The sequence below is a fragment of the Protomyctophum parallelum genome (assembly GCF_964188405.1).
Source record: "Protomyctophum parallelum genome assembly, chromosome: 8".
Classification (NCBI taxonomy): domain Eukaryota; kingdom Metazoa; phylum Chordata; class Actinopteri; order Myctophiformes; family Myctophidae; genus Protomyctophum; species Protomyctophum parallelum.
The window spans coordinates 12,488,253-12,508,035 of NC_139703.1; the positions used below are offsets into that span (position 1 = coordinate 12,488,253).

General features: G+C 42.0%; 1 protein-coding gene across 1 annotated transcript; it reads left to right on the plus strand.

Moving 5' to 3' along the window:
* Positions 1-287: 287 nt before the first annotated feature.
* On the plus strand, positions 288-18,932 carry LOC310862792 (thioredoxin reductase 1, cytoplasmic-like). Its single transcript, XM_083770871.1, has 16 exons — positions 288-610; positions 2,169-2,229; positions 2,951-3,060; positions 5,772-5,882; positions 6,280-6,352; positions 7,107-7,226; positions 7,700-7,842; positions 8,952-9,067; positions 9,683-9,908; positions 10,253-10,345; positions 10,492-10,568; positions 12,920-13,076; positions 14,045-14,152; positions 16,344-16,439; positions 16,595-16,729; positions 17,194-18,932. Exons 1-16 carry the CDS (start codon positions 494-496, stop codon positions 17,254-17,256), a joined length of 1,806 nt encoding a protein of 601 aa, XP_083626997.1. The 5' UTR covers positions 288-493; the 3' UTR covers positions 17,257-18,932.
* Positions 18,933-19,783: the final 851 nt, after the last annotated feature.

Below are 19,783 nucleotides of genomic sequence, written 5' to 3' on the forward strand. Positions count from 1 at the left end.
TATATATATATATATATATATATATATATATATATTACCTATGGTTAATTACCGGATACGGTAGGCTGGCCCTATACCGGATATGAGCACCGAACGGCCAAGGGCCAATAGAAAACGGGTGCTTCGGAAAGCCCGGTGACGCAATGTTACGTTAGTTCCGCTCATAGGTTTTGCGCAAGCTAAAATAGCAGACCTACAAGCTCACAGCCCATTTCCGAAGCGCCACGCCGTGAGCTTGTAAATCTGACGTTTTCGGCGCGTGACCATCACCGACGCGCAACCAAACCAGCCCCAAGAACCCGAAGACGTAGTGAAAGACGCTTGGACCGGCTCGGTCACACAGGGACGAGACCCGAAGACTTCCAGACGTTTCTGTCTTTTGACCCACTTTTACACGGAGCTATTAACGTGCTGTGCCCGTGTTAACGGAGGGATTGGACCCGGTCACAACGCGTTTTTATCCCGGGTTTGGTCCGTTCATAACGCGGATATCATGCCTCCCATCGAGAAGGACTCGGGGAGGAATGAACTCAAACTCCGCATCCAGGAGCTCATAGACACCAACCAGGTGGTGGTGTTCAGTAAAAGCTACTGTCCTTATTGCGTGAAGGTACGTACGTTGCTACTTTTTGTATTATTATATAAATGGTTTTATTATACATCACGATAATTTCTCCCGCGAAACGGGCCATGTCTATTTTCTGGGCTGCCTCCCTTCCTTCCGCAGTGTACCTGTGGAATGGTGTACTTCTGCTGTCCGGTGCTCATACCCGTCCCAGAGTCCGCCCCCGTATCCGATTGATTTCCACAATACGAATGCACGAGTTTTACGCTGTCGTTCCCGTATCCGCTCTAGACCCGGATGTGCAAACCGCACGGTGGATTGATCCCTAGTCTCACGTTACCAGACTGTTGCCTCTCGCAATTTCCGAACGCTTTCACCATAGCATTCAGAGATTGTGGAATAGTTGTCTGGCTACGCTAGACTAATTGATCCCGAACCCGGTCTAACGGCAATAATGCGTAGGGATGAAGCAGTAGTGGTACGTCGGATGACTGTCGCTTGCCGGGGGGGGGAAAGTTGATATACAGGCTGATAAAGTTGTCCTCTGTGGAATCAGCACTTTCCGGCGAGCGACACCACTCTACGATGGAATTGAAAGCTTAATAATAATAAAATGTGTCAGACCGGTGAATACTGCCGCTGTTGCGCACACATCGGTTTCCTATCGAAATCCGTTACCCCAAAGGTCGCTGATTTGTAGTACTTGTGTGTGTGTGCGTGTGTGTGTGTGTGTGTGTGTGTGTGTCTATTATCCCTCAATTAATCGCAAGAGGTTCATGGTCAAGCAATGAAGCATTCAAGACAGAATCTCATGCAGGGATGTGATGCCAAAATAAAATGACTTGTACCTGAAATCTTCAACCAAGAAACTGACATGAGGGCTGAGGCTGATTATAATCAATGGTTCTCAAACCTTTTTCTTTCTTCCAAATTTCGTATGCATTAAGCCACGGACAGAGTACAGGTCCATTTTATGTAATTTGTATGCATTGCTCTTAGAGTTGCAGACTAGTAAGGGTCCACTTGGTTTTAAAGTATCAAAGGTGGGGACACCCTGGGACCCCCTCAAGGACCCCTTGTGCTACCCAGACCATCATGCCTCACATCAAGCAGAGCAAAAATACTTCTCTTCATTTTCTCCTCAATTATCCCCAGTCATTCACAGTTGACTGACTTACTCTTTGACACATGGGTCACAGTGCGATAAGCTGATCTTAATCCAATAGAAATGCTGCAGGGGCCTCGAAGCACGTAGAACACCCAAGAAAGCCTGAAGACGTGAATTAACCAATCCAAACCTTGGAGAGATTGACTTCAGGGTTTAGATCTGCTATTGTCAAAAAATAATCTTGGAAAAATTGAATATTTTAAAGTAATCTTGAATGGGGGGGGGGGGGGGGGGGGGGAACACTGTTCTACTACCATACAGATCTGTTAAAATAACTTTTTGTTTTAAATTAACCCTGGACTGTGGCTTTAATTCCAATTCCCAAATCAGGCGATCTGTTTATGGCACTAGATGTTTCAAATTCAACTAGAGTATTTTTGTTTTATATACATTTGTGAGGATGTGTTGAACTGAATCCACTGTTTTCACTTCCAGGTGAAGGATCTGTTCAAAGAGCTGAATGTCAAGTGTAATGTGGTGGAGTTGGATCATATTGGTAAGAATATTTTGATCAGAAATGGTGGTTACTTGGTATGTCACTGTTGTCACAATGCAATATCATAATGTATCTCACACACACAAAATGATGTACCTTACTACCTTTGGGTTATAGCATCACTTGGAGTTCCACAGATTTATCGAACTCGATATCAGTATCGGCCGACACTTGCCTTATTGACCACCATCGGTGTACCAGCAACTAAGATTATATTCACAGACGCCAGTGGCCAATCTGTTCTTCCATAAATCCATATGATTTAATTTGTGTTCATTAAAATGTAGTGATGTCTGTTTACATCTATGTTTTTTTTGTTTTCCTCACCCTCAAATGGTGAAAAAAGTTGATCTGTATCGGCCCAGCATTTCACAATCGATGCATCGCTAGTAATGTATTCCCACGTCATACTACGGATGCGTCATCATGTGCTGTATATGTAAAGACTGTAAGACAGTGATTGAATTCCTCGCATAGCCTGCATGTTAATGTTTTACTACACAACGTCTCCCTTTACAACGGTGCAAATGTGCCGAGTCATCCACCGTATACTGTATATACGACACTGTAAAACCTGTTGAAGGGTGATTTTTTTTAATCCACGTAGCTGATGTTTGCATAAACAAGTTCCGGTTTGAATCCACACAGCTGATTTGTGAATAAACGTTCTGGTTTGCAAGTATCTAACAATTTGTATAATGGTGGTGTCGTTTGTGTCCAGAGGATGGACCCAACTACCAGGAGCTGTTGTTGGAAATGACTGGTCAGAAAACCGTTCCTAGCGTTTTCATCAACAAGACACATCTTGGTGGATGTGACAAAACAATGAAGGTAGGCAAAGGGTTTTGTTCGACTGTGGTTCATTACAAAGGGGTTTCTTTCATTCACCACTGATATCAGAGTTTTCCTCTGACTAGCGGAGAAGATTCTTCAACATACCCAAATAAGTATTTCACATTTTATTTTTCTACGAAAATGAATGCCCTCCTTCGTTGCAATGGTAGCAAAATTACAAGTTCACAACATGTTTACATCATGACTCTTTGTGTACTGTAGATGGAGTATTCTTTTTTTTTAAACCGTCGGCAGTTGTAAGGTTGCATTAATAATTGGTTACGGGGATCACTATTGATATGATGGCTGTCAGCTGATTTTAATAGTCTAAACCACTAGACCCGCATCCATGTAGGAGGCGCAGCGCAAATGTAATGGCAGCGTACAAGGTTCACATGCGCAAAAATAACAGATGTACAAGTTATCAACACAGAATGTTATGTACAGGATGTAAGCTTGTAGATCTGTTCATTTTAAGCATGCACTACCACACAATGATGAAGCCTACATCATGACTGGTGAATGCATGTGATGCATGCGACTTCAATGTGAGAAGTTTCTTTCAACTCGCGTCCCCTCCTTTTTTGAGTGGTGCAACCACCTTACGGAGCTGTGTGTGTGGGTAGCTGGCTGGGTATGAGCACGAAATGTTGTTTTTCACCAGCTGTGTGCAACCTAACGCGCATTAACTTTATATATGATGCTTTCCCGTCTGCCAGTACAGTGACAGTACAGTACAGAACATTTCTCAACTATTTCTCAACTCCCCCCGGAAACCCCCACACGGAGTTGTAACACTCACTTCATTTTTTTTCTGTCATCCGTCATAAAAGTGTGTGTCCGATATATTATAGCTCTATGGGAGAGACACAGAGAAATATTTAAAATCATCCTGTCTCGCTCTATCACACGTATAGAGAAATACTTTTTTTAAATAATAAGCTACACAGGTGGTCCCAAATGATTAATTGATTACATCACTATAGCAAAAGATGATCCCCGAGTACCCGCCCTTATCTGCAGCGGAGCTGTTCTGACTTGAAGCTCAACACTAACTGACCAGCATGGCTTTGAGTTTAAACCATAATATGACATGTAATTGCACGCCAATTTGATGCACAGAAATAACATCAGATCTAATTGGGTTAAGGTGCACACATGGAAGAAAAGTCCTTTTTATCGGGTATACCTTGTTGTAAGTTATACGTCTCCGGTGAATTGCAGCAGCAAGCACATTATTGTTCAAACATCTGCTCCTCTGTTCATCTGTTCTTATTTGGCTTATAAAATAATTATTAAGAATTAATGCAATAGCAAAGTTGTTGCTGTCGTTCCATGTTGCTGTTCTCTTCTCTCTCTGTGTGAATGAAGGTTGTGCCCAAACATTGTAGACAGTGATTTCCCCTCTTGTTCTTTTTCCCTCAATCGTAAAATGACTTATTTTTGGTTCGCTTTACAAAGTCCTGCGTGAACACTAAACAGACCAAAATGCTAATATTTGGTCCTTGATCCGGACCTTCTAAGCGAACTTTGGGTGTGAAAGCGCCCTAGTGTCTTGTCTGCCTGTGTGAGTTTTATAATGGAAAGTATTAACAAGACCTTGTGACTAAATGATCAATACGGTAAAACAAAAAGAGGTCCAAGGCACTCTGTTACAGTCAAGTAAAAAGCCTTTATTGAAACCGCATAATATAAGCTCGGCAAATGTCGACCATTATTGAACCCTCGCCAACGAGCACCTGTTTACAGTTTTTACAACCACACAGACCACGGCAGCGCTTCTGCCTTCTATTTAACGTAAATAATTAATACATTGGCTCCATTGGAACAAAAGTTTTGGAACATTGGAACAATTTTCTTTCCCCCATTTCCTCAAAAGTAAATGATCTGAACGTACAAGGTTTTTCACCAGACAGCGATGTGTCCCTTTCACCTGCTGTCTCCTTCACCTCCTTCAGAGATCATCGTCTATCTTTGGTCCCCGTTTTCCATTCATTATTATTTAAACCCAGTCCACACCAATGATTCGCAACGCAACTAGTTGCAACTTGCAACCAGTTTGACCCCGACCTGAATTGACCCGTTGCAGGTTGGGATAATATTGAGAGTGGATGCGCGTTGCGACTATAGTTGCCTTGCAATTTTGTGAATCATTGGTGTAGACTGTGCTTTACAAGTTTACAGTAGATGTGGCACATCTCCTGAACCATCTTGATTGTTAATTTGTTACCCAATCAAGTGGCTTATATGCACATATCGGGATATAAACAAGCCAAAAAGTGTGTGTGTGTGTGTGTGTGTGTGTGTGTGTGTGTGTGTGTGTGTGTGTGTGTGTGTGTGTGTGTGTGTGTGTGTGTGTGTGTGTGTGTGTGTGTGTGTGTGTGTGTGTGTGTGTGTGTGTGTGTGTGTGTGTGTGTGTGTGTGTGTGTGTGTGTGTGTGTGTGTGTGTGTGTGTGTGTGTGTGTGTGTGTGTGTGTGTGTGTGTGTGTGTGTGTGTGTGTGTGTGTGTGTGTGTGTGTGTGTGTGTGTGTGTGTGTGTGTGTGTCCCGTTTCTCTGGCAGGCACATAAAGACTTAACGTATCTGATCTGAACAGCAGAATTTGTCAGCAACACTTACCTAAACATGTAGGAATATCTGATTCTGATACCCATCCGGAATGGGTTCCCAGATTGCTATGTCTCTTACCTGTGCACGTTTCTTCGACAGGCACACAAAGACGGTGTTCTGCAACAGCTGCTGAATGGAGACACAAGCGAGACGTACGACTATGACCTCATTGTTATTGGTGGTGGCTCTGGAGGCCTGGCCTGCTCAAAGGTGAGCGCTGATAACAAACTTGACCTGTTTGACCGTAACTAGTCTAGTAGTGTGAAATCTGAATTATGGTTAATGGGGAGCAGCAATCTGCCTGCTGAGCCCTAGTGTTGTCACGATCATGAGTTGTTGGCTGACGGATATTTAGCCTAATTGCAGCTAATGATTTTAATTGTGTTTTAGTATTACATTTTTGTTTCTTTTAGGCTTTATAAAGAAATATTGCACAGGCAGAATCACTTGCAAAGAAATGACTGACGATACATGTCAGTTTGTAGAACTGCCATTTCCACAGCAAATTAATTCATACAGATTAATGAAACTATTATGACAGTCCTACAAGTAGTAGTGTGAGATCTTCTGTTTTATGCTTGTTGCTGATTCCTTGTTTTTCCAACAGGAAGCTTCTGCTCTGGGGAAGAAAGTGATGGTATTGGACTATGTGGTGCCCACACCCAGAGGAACAACCTGGGGTAATACAAATAAATCAACGACCTCAACAAAAATTTCCTTATGGCACAGCAGGGATTCTCACCATTTAAATTATTTCAGCGCCATTGCAATACATCTAGGTCAATTTAAGCCTATTATTTGACACTACGCTTACTGCCATTGCCGTTGATTAATGGCAATTGCGCTTTTATAGTGCATTCGATCAATTGAGCCATAATGCTACTTATGTTAGCCGGTTAGCTAGCTATGTTGTTAGCACAGCACTGGATCGCCCATCTTAGATCGGCGTCGCCATAATAATCCATTCTATCTGTTTCTTTCAATTGCCTGTATCTCCTATTCCTTGTCCCAGCTTTTTTTCAATCTGATAGCACCACACTACAGGATAATCGGAGCGGGGCAGAGCAAATATCAAACATTCTTGATGTTGATCGGGCCGATCACGCTTTGAGCGGCCCCGAGCAGATCGATTGAGTCATGCACCCCGAGCATCAAAAATGCCCGATTATCGGCTAGTGTAAGGCCACATTTAGAGTTTTCCACTCAAAAAAAACTCCATTGCACAATGATGACACTTGCTGACAAGAACTGATGGCTTGACGGGCATTTGTCATCGTTGGCAAATGAAACCGTCAAACGACATACATTACATACATTAACTCGTTTCTCAGTTTATTCCGGATGTTTTACGTTTGTGTGTGTGTGTGTGTGTGTGTGTGTGTGTGTGTGTGTGTGTGTGTGTGTGTGTGTGTGTGTGTGTGTGTGTGTTATCAGGTCTGGGAGGAACATGTGTGAACGTGGGCTGTATCCCCAAGAAACTGATGCACCAGGCTGCCGTGCTAGGCACGTCCATGCAGGATGCACGCAAGTTCGGCTGGGAGTTTGAAGAGACGGGTGAGGGCTATGATGAGAGGCTTGAGAACTACACCAGTGTTTCTCAAACTTAGTAATTTCAAGCAGCGTTGCTTTAATTTTATTCAGTCTTTTGAATAAAATGTCATTTACTTTTAGGACTAAGAGTGCAACAGCTGAGCGCAAACCTAAAAGGACTTGTCATAGTTCTACTGGATCTATTCTCCACTAGTCCCTCCCTAACATTTTAGTCTAGTTTTTAGTTGTTGATGAAATTGTCTTAGTTTTAGTCATCTTAGCTTAGTTTTTATTTCGTTTTTGTCAGTGGAAAAAAGGCAGTTGACGGACATTTTTCGTCATGGTTGTGACCCAATGAAATTAACACTCATTGCAAGGACCACCCCAGTTTGTGTGTCAGTATAGGCCATTTCTGATTAAATGCTGTTTTGCTTCAAGAATGTTGTAGTCCAGTCATTTGTGCTCATTTATTTATGATATATATATTTTTTGTCTAGTGAAACATAACTGGGAGACGATGACGGCAGCGATCAACAACTACATTGGCTCGCTCAACTGGAACTACAGGGTGGCACTGAGAGACAAAAGCGTCAACTACGACAATTCATACGCAGAGTTCGTCGAGCCACACAAAATCAAGGTTGGTGCTTTTTGCCTGGCCCCAATGACCAAAATGACTCTGAACTAGAAATACTGCATTGTGATTCTATGCCTCCACCATGACAGGTGCTGTTTACGTCTGCGTCTGGCCAGGCTCGTAGTACATCTACTGTATTGAAGACTTTGAAGGAATTTTATTTGTTTAGTGAGGTCACAGTGACCATGACTTCCTACTCCAGTGCAAGAAGGCTTACAGAAGGAAAAGTCAAGGTTCGATGAAATGCATAGCACTGATGGCAGTGAATAGAGCCGGCTGCACCAGCTCATGAATTTTATAGAGGCATCTAAAGAGCACAAACTACTTTCTGAACGTACTAAAGACAAGCCGGCAATCTGAGCACTCAAAAAGTTAAAAATAAGGAGAGGGTGGATAAAATAGATTTACTTTATTTATAAAAGTTAAAGGAAGCCAAACTTATTTTAACGTTTATAAATAAAGTACATCTATTTTATCCATCCTCTTCTTATTTTTAACTTTAAAAAATAAAATAGATACTTTATTTATAAAAGTTAAAAGAAGCCTTTGGCTTGCCATAAAGTACATCTATTTTATCCACCCTCTCCTCATTTTTAACTTTTGTGTGCTCTGTTCGCCGCCTTGTCTTTAGTATTCCAGTCCCAATGATCTTTGAAGCAGCAGCCTACTTTTCTTTATTACTTTTTGCATCTCCATCGAGCACCTGGTTGATGTTCTTTTTGTTACATTCTGAACGTGCCAAGTATCGCAAGACTTTCCATCGTTTCCTGTCTGGCAACCAAATCTTGTGATACCTCAGACGGAAACAATACCTGCTGCTTCTGAGATGTCTCAATAATATGATTTACTGTGCACATCGAAAAGCAAGATTATATGACAAAGGTCTTAATGTTTCATAAATAGTTTTGGTTCATGAGCTGGTCCACCACTGCCATGTATTTCAGCAAACTTCCAGTGCGAGATTTGCCACAGAGCGTCGTGGCGCAGCTCAGTCATGTGACAATGACTTTACCTTCTGTAAGCTTCCTTGCCCCAGTGGACTTGTGTGCCAAATAAATTGTTTATATTCCACTTCCGCCAGGATCTTAATGATATTCTGTATTCCTTTGTAGGCAGTTAATAAGCGAGGTAAGGAGAAATTTCACACGGCAGCCAAATTTGTCCTGGCTACTGGAGAGAGACCTCGCTATCTGGGTATCCCTGGCGACAAGGAGTTCTGCATCACCAGGTTGGAACACGACACCATGCGTCATTGATCTGAAAAACATTTAAATCCAACAGTGTGAACAATGTTCAATATTCATGAGGGTGCAGTGTTTTTATTTGAGGGAAAGGCTGCCATCTTAAACATTTCTGCCTGCTTGTAGAATCTTTGGTCGGCGCTGTGGAATATTTTTAATTATGTTCATCTCCAGTCCCTAAATTGCCCCCCCCCCCCTTAAGTGAGCACTTCATCCATTTTCAACCTTATCTTCATATAATTAGTCCTCACTCATTTTGTCCGCTTGCGCCTTGCCTTGGGCTGTGGACAGTACAGACATTGTGTGTGTGTGTGTGTGTGTGTGTGTGTGTGTGTGTGTGTGTGTGTGTGTGTGTGTGTGTGTGTGTGTGTGTGTGTGTGTGTGTGTGTGTGTGTGTGTGTGTGTGTGGTGTGACCACTGATCTCATTGGAGATTGGTTTGGCAAGTAGACAGAAATGATAAAACATTATTACTAATTAATCTCCATTTTTCTGCATTACAGCCACACCTTGTATTTATTAACAATAATTGCATTAGATTTGTGTCACAAGATTAGTTTTGTAATCGCCACGTCATCGACCCTGATCTCTGTCACCCGCCAGTGATGACTTGTTCTCGTTGCCCTACTGTCCCGGGAAGACGCTGGTCATCGGGGCATCCTACGTGGCCCTAGAGTGTGGTGGCTTCCTGGCCGGCATCGGCCTGGATGTGACTGTCATGGTGAGGTCCATTCTGCTGAGAGGCTTCGACCAGGACATGGCCGGACGCGCCGGGCAGCACATGGAGGAGCACGGCGTGAAGTTCCTTCGCAAATACGTTCCCGTAAAGGTGCGTTGACACAGGCTTCACCCAATGTTTAGTTAACTTACAAGGTTTGTAATACAATGCGTGTTTTGGTGTTGCCAACTCTGCTGAAGTAGAGCAAGCCATGTTGGATTCACTATGGGGTTGTCGTGAATATTAGTTATAATAAATTGGCCAATCAAATCAAGTCTCTTTACGATTCACTTTCCATTTTCTGAACGGCTGGTGTTGTAAGCAAACAATTGATATTTTACATTTTATACACAAATGGAAGGTTAAATTAACACTCAAAACGTATTGACAAGTGTGTGTGTGTGTGTGTGTGTGTGTGTGTGTGTGTGTGTGTGTGTGTGTGTGTGTGTGTACAGATAGAGCAGTTGGAAGAAGGAACTCCGGGCAAGCTGAAAGTAACAGCCCGTTCCACAGAGGGTGATGAAGTCATCGAGGGAGAGTATAACACTGTATGTATATGAATTACTATATTATACCTTAATGTAGTCAACACTGTATGTATGAAATACTATAACATGCTGTATATATACAACAGTTAGTAAAATACTATGCCATATAAAATGCTATACCATACGCTAATTTCCTTGTTTCTCAGGTGTTGATAGCAGTAGGGCGAGATGCCTGCACAGACAAGTGTGGCTTAGACAAGGCAGGGGTCAAAGTCAATACCAAGTAAGTTCAATATGTTGTGTCATACTTCCTTCTTCCTTCTCTCTCAATAGCTATTATCTCGTGAAACATCTTATTGTCTGTACTGCTGGTAAACCTAAACGTCATTCGCTGCACTTGTGAAACATTTTTTTTTTAAGGTTCACATCACACACAACAATGCCAGGTGTAGGGGCAGACGGCAGAGTCGTAATTTCATGCATGGAAAGTCTTCCCGTTTCCTCACTCATGGCTCCTCAGTGATGCCTTGAGTTTTATTTGTTTACCCAGTGCAACGTCACCCCAATGGTGACGTTGTTTCAACTTGCGTCTCCCTCAGTCCAAACAAAACATCAGTCACCCCTTCAAAACAAAACATCAGTCACCCCTGCAGAATTATCAAACGTGAAGACCCAGTCGAGTGCTCCAGTATTTAATTTAGATGGTGTCTTTTGGAGGGCCCAGGTATCTTTCTTCTTATTCAAGTTGTCCCTGTTGAGCACCGAGCCCAGCTACATTTAACTGGCTGAAGCTGGTTGGACTTCGCTCACCCCAAGGGGTCTCTGTACACTGATGCCCTTTCATTCTTTCTCATCTACTGTACCTCCTCCCTCTAGAGGTCACATGATTCAGTGGGGTGTGTGTACCTTTAAGACTGTGTTCATACTAGTCATGGTGATTCAGCAGTATCTACAGCGCATGGCTCGCTGCGTGTGCGTCTCTTTGTTTTTCATGTAAGATGAGTAAGGCCCTTTAGGTTATTAGACAGACTGACTGTTGACATTGCTGAATGACATTGCATGTTTTATAACAAGCCACTTTTATTGATTGAAAGTTCATCATGAAAAGCAGGTTTTAGATTGAAAGTTCATCATGAAAAGCAGGTTTGAACAACAATGAACTTAATTGTATTTAAGTTCACCAGGAGGTCACCAGGAGGTCATTCCTTCACACTATTGACTTTGATGACTGTTAATTCCTCAAGGGGGTTATGACACTGCCCAAATGTATCATATATGATGCTGTACATCACGTGGAAAACACTCCGCTATGCTGCTGGGACTTGTCTGACACTCGCTACTTGTTAGCCAAGAGGAAAATGGCAAGAGGGTCCAACTTTGCTTTACTTCCCGTATCTGCGTGAGGTGGGCGGACACATTATTAGGAGACGGGAAGAATGTTAGACTATTCATTTCCAATGGGAGAATGAACATGAACACAGCTTATGATCCAGTCCTTAACTAAATACTGGACCCAATCATCACAAGGCACACATATGTCCAAGATATTCATACTAAAATGGCTTCTTTAACGAGACAAATCGGGTTCGGAAGAGTCTCTGTCCATCTGCAATTTGACGGACGACTCATTGGGGGCTCTGGCACCATATTTAAGATGAGAATATGTGAATATTATAATGTGAAATGAATGCACACATATGTGACCAGATTTGACTGAGAGCTTGCCATCGCATAACCTTCAGCTTTTCATCAGAGAAACTTTTTTTTCTTTTTTTTCAAAATGAGTTGATGGCACAGGCAGACTCTTCACATACTAGAGCATGTCTGAACTGAGTGTCAGAGCTGAAATGAATGCTTCAACATGTAGCTAGGTGTAATGTTAGACCACAGAAGTGAACATTTCAAGCTTGTTTTCTCAACTCACTGTTTTCTGCAAGACATTACTCTATAAGCCATATCTCCAAACCTAGTGGGTCAAACTGAACAACCAATATGTCAATTTGAAGCTATGATTCACATGAGAAAACGAAAATTCAAAAAAGTCCAATGCCAGTCCCTCAGTCAAATTTTGCCACAAATGTGTGTTCCAATGCTTTAATAATATATTTTTCCAGAACTTGATGGGGGCTGATTTGGGCAATGGGAATCATGACATTTGCCATATAATGCTCATCCACGTGACGTTGTCAGCCTGGGAGAGGGGAGGGTCGTGGTGAGGTCGTGGGAGAAGCAAACACCCCTACTTTATTTAGGAGAAAATTTTTTAGGCTTTGTGTACCATTCTGCCTCTAAAGTTCGCCCATCTTTATTAATTTGTTGTTGGTAATGTTAGCAGTTTGCATCTGACATTTTCCGTCCTAGAGGGTAAATATGGCATTAAAACAATTATGACTTTCTATCGAATATCTTGTTATATTGAAATTGAGTTGACTTTTATATACAATTTAAGGGTAACTGTTTACATGGGGACAGTCTATGCAATAGGAGTACATTATACATGTGGTGGGGGATTGTAAAATGCACCCTAGGCCTGCCACATGACGTCATCACAACATTTTATTTTTTTGTATGTCATAAGTCAAGTTCTTCGGTTAATCATAATAACCTGCCTCCAACTGGACACACTCTTTCCAGGAATGGAAAGGTTCCCGTCAACGACGAGGAGCAGACCAACGTGCCTCACATCTATGCCATTGGTGACATCCTGGAGGGAAAATGGGAGCTGACGCCTGTGGCCATCCAAGCTGGCAGGCTGCTGGCACGACGTCTGTATGCTGGCTCAAACCTCAAGGTACACAATGCTATGGCCACGAAAAAGCTCTTTGACACAATTATAGGTTGTTGGGTGTTTTTTGACGCCCTTTCCGCCTCTGAGGCGCGTGTCACCATTGAAGGCACAATTTTCCCGAGATTCCTTGCAAAGCATTTGCCTTCAATTAGCGGCTTCCGCGCGTAACATAAGTCCCGGAAAAGACGAGCTGTGATTGGCCAGTAGTCACTTGAGTGACAGTGAGAGACATGGAGGAGTCGCATGAGTGACGTCACTTGGGCAGCGATGCAGCGTGCCTTCAGCACTTCTAAATAAGAATGCTGCGGAGAACTGTTGCTTTGTGTTCAATCTTTAATGTTTTCTGTTAGTAATCTAATCCCCCCTGGCTCTGATGTTGTATTAATAACTTTGTTGTTTGTGTGTCTTGTTTTGTATTGACTGTTACAAAGATTTGTAAAAAAAAAAAAAAAAAGAAAAAAAGCCTTCAGCACTGCACTTCCGCCCTCATTGGGATACACGTCGCTCCAATGAACTGCAATGGCCAGTGAGGCATCTATTTTTTCATAATATCTATGGGTGCAACCACTCCTTTACGGAGCGTGTGTGTGTGTGTGTGTGTGTGTGGCTAGCAGTGTCTGGGTGGGTATGAGCACGAAAACGGCATGGTTTTTCCACCACCTGTGCGCAACCTAACACACACACACACGCACGTATTAACTGTATATATGATTTCGGGTGTGCCAGTACACTACAGTGACTGTACAGTAGAGGAACCGCCACATGGTAACTGTCATTTCTCAACCGTTTCGGATGCGGGGCGGCATGTCGGAAAACCGGCCCGCCCCCCTGGGCGCGTTCCTAGGGGTCTGGATTCTGGAACTCCCCCCGGAAGTGGGTTTCTGTCTCAGAGTGAGAGACAAAAGTTACCTCCCGGACTGGAACTTTGCCATTACATCTTTAACCCTGGTGTCTTGTCGTCCATCTTGCAGTGCGACTATGTCAACGTCCCCACCACAGTGTTCACACCCATGGAGTACGGCTCCTGTGGCCTTTCAGAGGAGAAGGCCGTAGAGCTGTATGGTCAGGAGAACATTGAGGTGAGACGCGCGCGTGTGTGTGTGTGTGTGCACTTTCATCACTGGTTCACTTACATTGAGTTAACCCATTCTGACCTGAGATCAGATTCATACGAGGTTTCCGCCGGACACACACTGGTCTGATCAACCCATTCTGACCTGAGATCAGATTCTAAAAATGTCAGTCGCTCTTCGATTTTTTTTTCAAAAATAGCAGACCTACAAGCTCGTATCGCGCCACTCGGTGGCGCGATATGAGCTTGTAGATCTGCTATTTTTAAATAGCTAAAGCATGACATGATGCTGACACCAAAATGGGTGCCCGGTCAGAATGGGTTAACTGTAGTTTATATCAAAGTTATTTAAACTGCAGAACAATTGGATATGTGGCGATCATAAGTCTACTTCGATGTGATAATTTGAACAAATTAAAAGTACCTGGCGGTATTTGCCATAAAATATTTGACCCTCATTTTCTCTTCCAACTATAACAGCCATCACCCTCAACTCGGCAAAAAATGTATCAGTTTATGGTGAAGTTTACAGTCTCGTCTATAAAGTGTGTGCACTAAAACATAAAAACACACACGGCGGTATCTCCGCTGGTCCAGGGTATTCCCTATGGCATGAGCGGTAGAAATGTGGTCACATGTGGAAGACTGGTTGATGATTAAAGTTTCTTTATTAGGAAAAAGACCCCTTGAGATGTACCATCTCGTTTTCGAGGGGCTCCCAACACAGATACATGTCACAACATTATTGTACATGTAAACGGTAAAACAAAACAAATTACATACACCTAACATGGACAGGACAAAACATTAAACATTGAAACCTTGAAAACCTTACAACCTCATTACGGCTTTGAATCCAATAATATAATGTAGCACATTATGAAGATTCTATGTCCTATACAGTGTGCAAAAAATAAAATAATGATAATAGTAATATAAAATAATGAAAAAGGAATAAACATGGTGATGTAATGGCATATTTACCTAAAGCAAGAACATAAGACTTTGAAGTAGGAAGACAGTGCACTTTTGAAAACTGGGAATGATGAGATGGATCTAATGTTATTTGGTAAAGTATTCCAGTCTGTAGGGGCTTTAAAGGAAAAGTCATATTTACCAAATTCAATACTAACCAAAGGAACATTAAAGTAAACCTGCGTGGAGTGTCTGGTACGTTGTGTTGAAGGGATAGAAGTTTAATAACGTTTGAGGTAAATAGGATAATTGAAATAAATACATTTAAAAACCAGTTGAAGCCAGTGCATGTGTCTTCTTATATGTAAAGGTGTCCATTGAAGTCTGTGGCACAAGATCTGATTTTGAGGCATTTTGATAAACCACATCACAATAGTCAAATAGTGGAAGTACTAATTGCAAAGCCAGTTTCTTACGTACACGGAGTGAAAAGCAGTTTCTGGATCTATATAAAGCATTTATTCTGAAGTTAACCTTTTTTAACACATGGTTAATGTGAGATTTGAAAGAAAGTTCTGGGTCCAACCATACGCCTAGATATTTAATGTTGTCAGCTTTTTGCAAAGCCGTGCCATCATTACTGGTTATAGTAAGGGAATCTGTTATGGATTTGAGTTTAGGGCTAGTACCAAAGATCATAATAAAAGACTTTGACTTATTGAGCAGTCATTTGTTATGTAAGAGCCAATTTTGTAATATGTTATAGTCGTATTGAAGAGAAGTTTGCATTTGTGCTAAATCAGAGTTAGATGTGTAGATGACCGTATCATCGGCATAAAGCTGGGAGCAACAATGTCTAAAAATTTATGGCAGATTGTTCACATAAATAGAAAAAAAGAAGGGGTCCTAAAGTTGACCCCCAGGGCACACCTTTAAGTTGAACCACCATATCAGATTTCTTCCCATGCATGACAACACACTGTTTTCTATTATGGAGGTATGAGTTGAACCACAGAATTGCATTTTGAGAAAGGCCAATTGCATGTAATTTATCCAAAAGAAGATCGATCAACTAAATCAAACGCCTTGGTTAAATCAATAAATATGGCAACAGTGAGTTGACCTTTTTCTGCTGAAGAGTATACATCATTAGTAAGTTTAAGTAAGGCAGTTGTAGTGGAATGGTTAAAACCAGATTGAAATTCCGAAAGAATGTTATTCGTATTGGTATATTGCGAAACTCCTGGGACATAGAGACTAAAATGTTTTTTCTTTGTTTGCAGATTTACCACAGTCTGTTCTGGCCCCTGGAGTTCACTGTTCCCAACAGAGACAACAACACATGCTACTCCAAGATCATCTGCAATAAGCTGGACAATGTAAGCTGCTCTTATTCACTGCTTTCTTCTCAAACCTTTTCATGTCAAGGACCCCTGGAAATTTGCTGCACCCCCACCTGAAAACACTTTGTGCCAGGGACCCCCATACAAGATTTGTGGTGTTCATCACAAATCATCTCATCTTTTGTTATTAGGAGCGAGTTATCGGGTTCCACTACTTGGGTCCAAACGCTGGGGAAGTAACGCAGGGTTTTGGTACGGCCATGAAATGTGGTGCAACCAAAGAGCAACTGGACAACACCATCGGTATCCACCCCACCTGTGCTGAGGTAAGAGTAACGTGCATACGACCAAATGTTGTAGTTTTGAGTATCTGTGCATGGCTAATCTTGATCCTGTCCTTTTTTTGTGATGTGATGACCTACCAAAATGAAAAATCTATCACCATAGTGAAGCCAAAGTTACAGTAACTTATTTCCAAACTACACATGGATGGTAAACCCAAAATACTGTTGAATATTGTTCATTTGGAGTAAAAGGCAATTTTTAAATGCTCTAAACAAAAGTCCATCGACTTGGCTTTGGCTACCATATTACGCAATTTCAAAACGCCAGATGTTGGAGCGGATAGCGCCCCTCAAAAGACATACAGTACAACTGTGTGACCTGCTTGTCCAATACTTGGCTATCGATATGAAAACAGACATACAGTACAACTGTGTGACCTGCCTGTCCAATACTTGGCTATTGATATGAAGTTACAGTTAGTGAATGACTGTCCTGTTCTCTGCAGATGTTCACCACCATGGAGGTCACCAAGAGCTCCGGTGGAGATATCAAACAGTCTGGCTGCTGAGGTTAAACCCTGCTGGTTTAGCCAAGGCTGTCCTCGCCTTTTAAAATCCATGTACATCTCTCCCTCCTAGAACGCTCTTAGTTCTCCTAGCTGCTCCCTCGCTCACATTGACACACGCCAGGCGTTTCTCAGGAAAAAAAATGAGCCATAACGCCCTGCGAGAGGTCGCTGTTGAGCTGAGAGGTAGGAGGGGACCTGGAGACTATGTTGTGTGTCTCCGGTTGATGTGAGGACAGCCTGCTAAACAAGCGGGGTTACTCTGCTAAGCCTTCTGGGTAAGCTCCAGCGTGTCTTTCTCCTGGGGAGCACTGTGCTTTGTCACATGCTGCTTTTTATGACGTCCCCGCCTTGAAACCCAATACTGGGATGGGCGAGGATCGATGTCCCCTTGCGGAAGCACTGGAGTTTATCCTTTTTTTTTTTTTTTTTTTCTTTTTTTATCCCTTCGTCCAACTCATGACTTCTCACCATCACGCTGCATGCCCCCCATTCAGCAGCTTCCACATTGGCCCTGTGCTGAACTGTAGTCGCAGGATTTCAGAAGTTGTCATACCCGTTTTCCTGTTCCAGTTAACTTTCCCAGATAGGCATGGGAATTATCGATTAATAGTTAACTGATAAGTTTTGATAAGCTTATCGATTGATTAACCGGTTAGTTGATAAGCTGTGTTTAAAAAAAGAATTGATTAGTTATTAACTGTTATGTTTATTTATGATTAGTTCTTAATGCTGATTAATCGATTAACTAACACAGTTATAAGACACAAAGTTTCGGCCGCAGGGCGGCCTTCATCAGGTGAAGGCCGCCCTGCGGCCCAAACGTCGTGTCTTATAACTTATGGTGTTTTAAATAAAAAAACACCATTGGCGCAATCCTGTGTGCGGACTTCCTTCTCTTCATCCAATCAAATGTAAGCCATGAGAAAATTAACAAATGGGAAAACGTGTGTCACATTCTGTAAACTTAGTCTATGAATACTGCTAGAATGTACAGTATGTATGTATGATGTAAAAATTGGCACTTAACCAGGGTTTGAATGGATGCACATGACTCTGTCCACACAGAACACAAACATGAGGCTTTATACTTTGGTGTCAAAGTTTCTTCTGTCTAACATTCTAAATGTTTTATTTCTCTTCATAAAATGTTTGAGTTTTGTACAGAGATATTGTCAAGATTTCTGCAGGGTGATGTCATTATTAATGTCAACATCTTGTTATATTTTAGTGTCATGATCTTGTCAGTTACTGTGCAAAATTACTTTTGGATTTTTGGACCTTAAAGACACTTACGCACAACAACCACCAAAAATCATTTTTAAGTCACTACTTTCACCACTAGCATCCAAATTTCAAACCTGGCTGGCGTGTGCTACTTGAGAATATAATTCTATCCAACCAGAGCTAAACTGAAAATATTTACAAAATAATGTACTTGATGTTCCTTGTCTAAGAAAATGAGTGTTCATATGTTTCGAGTCAAGATTGAAATTAGTACTTTATTTTATCTTGTCTGCCTCTTCATTGCTTGTATGTAAGATATGTATGAATCTTCCTAGAGGCCAGTATTTTATTCTACTGACCCTGGTCAAATGTATAAACCACTGCTTTTCTGGTATCTTTGTTTGGAGATGGATTTCTCTGTGATGACTTAATTAAAATATGTATTCAACTGAGTGAATTGGTTTCCCTTCATCCTTAACCATTTTTCTTTAAGCCTTTGAGACAAAAAAAAAAAGTTTACTTTGATGCTGACCTTGACCTTTCAGGATTTAAAGGGACGGGGCCGGTGCAGGTGAGTTGTTGGGGGTTTTCTTGATTTTACTGAAGTCCTCATCCAACTACCCCACAAGCCCTTTGTAGGCAACCCGGCCTGGCAGAGGGCCGTGTTCTGAGGAGCACACTTTTCCAGTGGTTCATAGAACAATGACAAATTGGCCTTCTGCAGGACAATGTTCATAGTTTTATTTTGCTTTATTTATTTTTTTATATTAAATTACCATTGTATAGGCCTACTGTTTAAAACGAACAGGCTTTTACAGAACGCTGTCTGTGTCAAGCCTCCATTCAGATCCAGTGACCTGTTACATAATTAAGAGCTTATATGAGTGGGCTATTTTTGAGGGGGTATTTTCCACTCAACAGCCCACATGGGTATTGTGATTCAAAAGGAAAAACGCAACTACAGACGGACCACCTGGTTTGGACTGATTAGAAGTGTGTGTTCGTGAGACCATTCAGCTGCTATAAGAGGCAGACCGCATCAAGGGTGTCGGGATGGGGTGTGAAGCCTTTGCTTTTAAAAACCGTAACCCTCGCTTCTCATCACCTGCATGAGTTGCCACGACAACTCTGGCTTTGATTACTCTTAATTGCATGTGATTGTGATTCATTGAAGGACATATGGGAGACATGAGCAAACTGATTAAGAAGAAGACAACAGGGTGCAGGTGAGTCAGCCCTGATAGCCAGGGTACATTAAATCTAATTTGTTTAGTAATAACAGACCACAGACAGACAGACTTGA

Excerpts from the sequence above, each read along its gene's own strand:
- LOC310862792 (XM_083770871.1), top strand. The coding sequence starts at position 494 with ATGCCTCCCATCGAGAAGGACTCGGGGAGGAATGAACTCAAACTCCGC. Across the intron at positions 13,077-14,044 it reads ATGCTGGCTCAAACCTCAAG|TGCGACTATGTCAACGTCCC; the intron begins GTACACAATGCT and ends TCCATCTTGCAG. Across the intron at positions 14,153-16,343 it reads ATGGTCAGGAGAACATTGAG|ATTTACCACAGTCTGTTCTG; the intron begins GTGAGACGCGCG and ends CTTTGTTTGCAG.